The sequence below is a fragment of the Aureococcus anophagefferens genome (genome assembly GCF_000186865.1).
Source record: "Aureococcus anophagefferens unplaced genomic scaffold AURANscaffold_3, whole genome shotgun sequence".
Taxonomy (NCBI): Eukaryota; class Pelagophyceae; order Pelagomonadales; family Pelagomonadaceae; genus Aureococcus; species Aureococcus anophagefferens.
The window spans coordinates 1,804,791-1,807,933 of NW_008705563.1; the positions used below are offsets into that span (position 1 = coordinate 1,804,791).

Below are 3,143 nucleotides of genomic sequence, written 5' to 3' on the forward strand. Positions count from 1 at the left end.
CTCTGAGGATCCCCGGCGACCGCGCTTCGCGGGAGAGAACGCGGACCCGAACATGGCGCGCTCGACGGACCGCTCGCCGTCCGCGCCGAGCGGCGTCGGCGACCACTGCGCGTCGCTCGCGGCGCCGCGGCCCGGCGACGTGAAGTCGTAGGCGGGCTGGGGCGCCGCGGCGTCGGCCGCGCCCTCGGACCCGCGCAGCCGCATCTTCTCGAGCACGGCCGCCATCTCGTCCGCGTGCGTCTCGTCGTGGATCCGGCACGCGTCCGCGAGCGTCTCCTGCAGCTTGAGGATCGTCGCGTAGTCGAGCTTGCCCTTGTTCAGCGTCAGGTTCTCGAGCGTCTGCTCGATGTCCATGGTGTCACGTGAAGTCCACCTCGGGAACCGTTCACGGCGCGCCGCGCGGCGCCGGCGGCCGCGCCCGGCGTGCGAGCGGCTTCCGAGCGGGGTTTCGGCGCGTCGCGGCGCTGCGCGGTGGTAAGTGGGCGCAGGCGCCGGGTGCCGCGCCTCGCCGAGGCGACGACGGAGACGGCGGTACACACCGTTGCTGCGGCTCAAAAAGTCATCCGATGCTCTTTGCTGTGAAGGTCGGCTTGGCGCGCGCGCCGCGCGCGAGCCGGCAGTTTGAGCACGGCGTGGTGGCCGTGCTGCACGGCCTCGACGAGCGCGGGGCCGGCGTGGACCGGCACGGGGGCGTAGTGCTTGCCGTCGACGTCGGCGCCGTACTCGAGGAGGCGGCCGCGGCGTGCGGCGGTGGTGTGGCCCTTGGCGGCGGCGACGACGAGCGCCGGCGGCAGCGCGAGGATTCGCAGGGAGCCGTCGCAGTCCACGTCAGCGCCTTTCCCGACGAGCAGGTCGATGGCGAGGACGTCGTTAGCTCCACCGGGAAGACGAGCGTCGCCGACGCGGCAACGGACCCCATCGACGGCCACCTCGCGCCCGACGAGGACGTCTCGCCTGCTCGAGCGTCGTTCCTTCGGCCATCGCCTCACCCGTGGCAACTTCAGGCGCCGGCGCGCCTCGGGCTGTCCATCGGGTGCCTCGTGGAGACCTGGCTCATGGCAGTGGGCATATTACATGGTATTTGCCGGCGGCGCACGCGCGCGCCGTCGCGTCCGCGAGCTTGTCGTCGCCCTTGTACGCGAAGTGGCCCGTGCCGTTGAAGCTCGACGTTGAGAAGCCCACGACGAAGGGCCTGGTCTGGTCGTGGCGCGCGAGGACGATGACGAAGCAGGGGCGTGCATCGCCGCCTTGCGTCGCTCAGTGCCCCCCCACCACTCAAGACGGCTCCAGCGCGATTCCCGAGGCTCGAGGCGGTTTGGGCCTCCCGCGCCGGCGCCGCCCGCTCCAGCGCCCGCGCCTCCCGCGCCGACAGCGCCCGGCCGCTGAAGCGCCATGGAGCCCTCCATCACCGCCGCCAAGTGGCAGGACCGCCGCGAGGCCTGGGAGCAGCTCTCGACCTTCGACGCGGAGCCAAACGCCGCGGCCCTGGCCAAGGAGAACAACGGCGCGGTCGTCGACGCGGCCCTCGACGCCCTGGCGCGCTGGGCGACGTCCGGCGCGCCCGTCGCGGACGCCGTGGCCGGCGACCCGTCCGTCGTCGCCGCGATCATCACCAAGGGCCTCGCGTCGAGCCGCGCGGCGACGGGCCGGCGCGGGCTCGCGGCGCTCGAGGCGTTCTACGGCCGGGCGGACGTCCGGGAGGCGACGCTCGACGCGCTCGTCGCGGGGCTCGCGCCGGGGAAGACGCGGGGCAACGGCAAGGCGCCCGCGGCCTGCGCGCGCGCGCTCGCGGGCCCCTGCGCGATGCCCGCGTCGTGGCTGCGCGCGCGGCCCGCGCTCGACGCGACCGTCGTCGCGCTCTCCGAGGCCGCGTCGCCCGAGGCGCGGTCCGCGGCCGCGGAGGTCGTGCTCGCCGTCGAGCGCGCGGACGCGGCGCGCGGCGAGGCGCTCGTGGAACGGCTCAAGGGCCCGGCGCGCAAGGCCGTCGACAAGCTCCGCGCGAGCGGCGGCGCGCCGGACGCGGCGCCGGAGCCGAAGCGCGTCAACGACGAGAACGCGCCGCCGCCGGCCGCCAAGGTCGTCGACGCGCCGCCGCCGCCCCCGGGCGACGGCGGCGACTTCGCGGAGGTGTTGGAAACTTTGGGCCTCGCGGAGCCCTTCGACGACGCTTTCGCGAAACTCGAAAACTGGCTCGCGCGCAAGGACGCGCTGGACGCCATCGCCGGATCCTTCGTACCCGGCGACGCGGGCCGCGACGAGAACCTGGTCGCCGCCGTGGCGCGCGTCTGCGCGAACGACGCGCACGCCAAGGTCCGCGGCGCGGCCGTCGCGTGTTTGGGCGCGCTCGCGTCCGTCGTCGGCGGCCGCCACGACGCCGCGCGCGCGCTTTTCGGGCGGCTCCGGGACAAGCGCGGCGCCGCCGAGGCGCGCGCGGCGCTCGACGCGATCGCCGCGGCGTCGCCGGAGCTCGTCTTCGAGGACGGCCTCGCGGCCGCCGTCGGCCCGTGCCTCCGGAGCGACGGCGACGACGGCAAGAAGCGGCTGCCGCCCTTTGGGCGCGCGGCGGTCCTCGACTGGCTCGCGGCGCACGCGGGCGCCGCGCGGCGCGCGAGACCCGAGGTCGTCCGGGACTACGCGGCGCTCGCCGCCGCGGACTGCGGCGACCGCGACGCCGCGCTCCGGGGCGCCGCGGTGGAGCTCCTGGGCGCCCTCGCCGCGCGGCCCAAGGCCGACGTCGACAAGGCCTTGAAGGGCCTCGACAAGCGCGCGCGCGCCAAGGTCGATGAGCGCGCCGCCGCCGCGCGCGCGAGCCGCGCGGCGGCGCGCGGCGCGCGGCCGCCGCCCGCGAACCTGCAGACGGCGAAAACGACGCTCGTCGCCGACGCGCCCGCGGCCGCGGCCGCGCCGCCGCCGGCGCTCGAGGGCGTGTCGCGCGCGGGCGACCTCGCGCCGCCGAAGCTGCGGGCCGCGCTGCGCGACGCCAGCGACAAGACGGCCTGGAAGCGGCGCAAGGAGGCGCTCGAGGCGCTCGTCGCCGCGTGCGCCAGGGCCGGCGGCTGGCTCGACGCGCGGGGCGACGCGGACGCGCTCGCGGTGGCCCGCGAGCTCCGGCCGCGGCTCGGCGACGCGCAGCCGAAGCTGCG

At 76.6% G+C, this 3,143-nt stretch overlaps 2 protein-coding genes across 2 annotated transcripts in view; one reads left to right on the plus strand and one right to left on the minus strand.

Annotated features, from left to right (window-relative positions):
* The window catches only part of AURANDRAFT_61772 (hypothetical protein), a gene marked incomplete at both ends in the record, with an annotated part of 2,979 nt that extends 2,625 nt beyond the window's left edge, over window positions 1-354 (minus strand). The window contains one exon of the mRNA XM_009035700.1: window positions 67-354. Within this exon, the coding sequence (XP_009033948.1) occupies window positions 67-354 (288 nt within the window). The remainder of the gene's footprint in view (window positions 1-66) is intronic.
* A 1,038-nt stretch (window positions 355-1,392) lies between these two features.
* AURANDRAFT_61773 (hypothetical protein) overlaps window positions 1,393-3,143 on the plus strand; it is a gene marked incomplete at both ends in the record, with an annotated part of 3,492 nt that continues 1,741 nt past the window's right edge. The window contains one exon of the mRNA XM_009035492.1: window positions 1,393-3,093. Coding sequence (XP_009033740.1) covers window positions 1,393-3,093 — 1,701 coding nt within the window. The remainder of the gene's footprint in view (window positions 3,094-3,143) is intronic.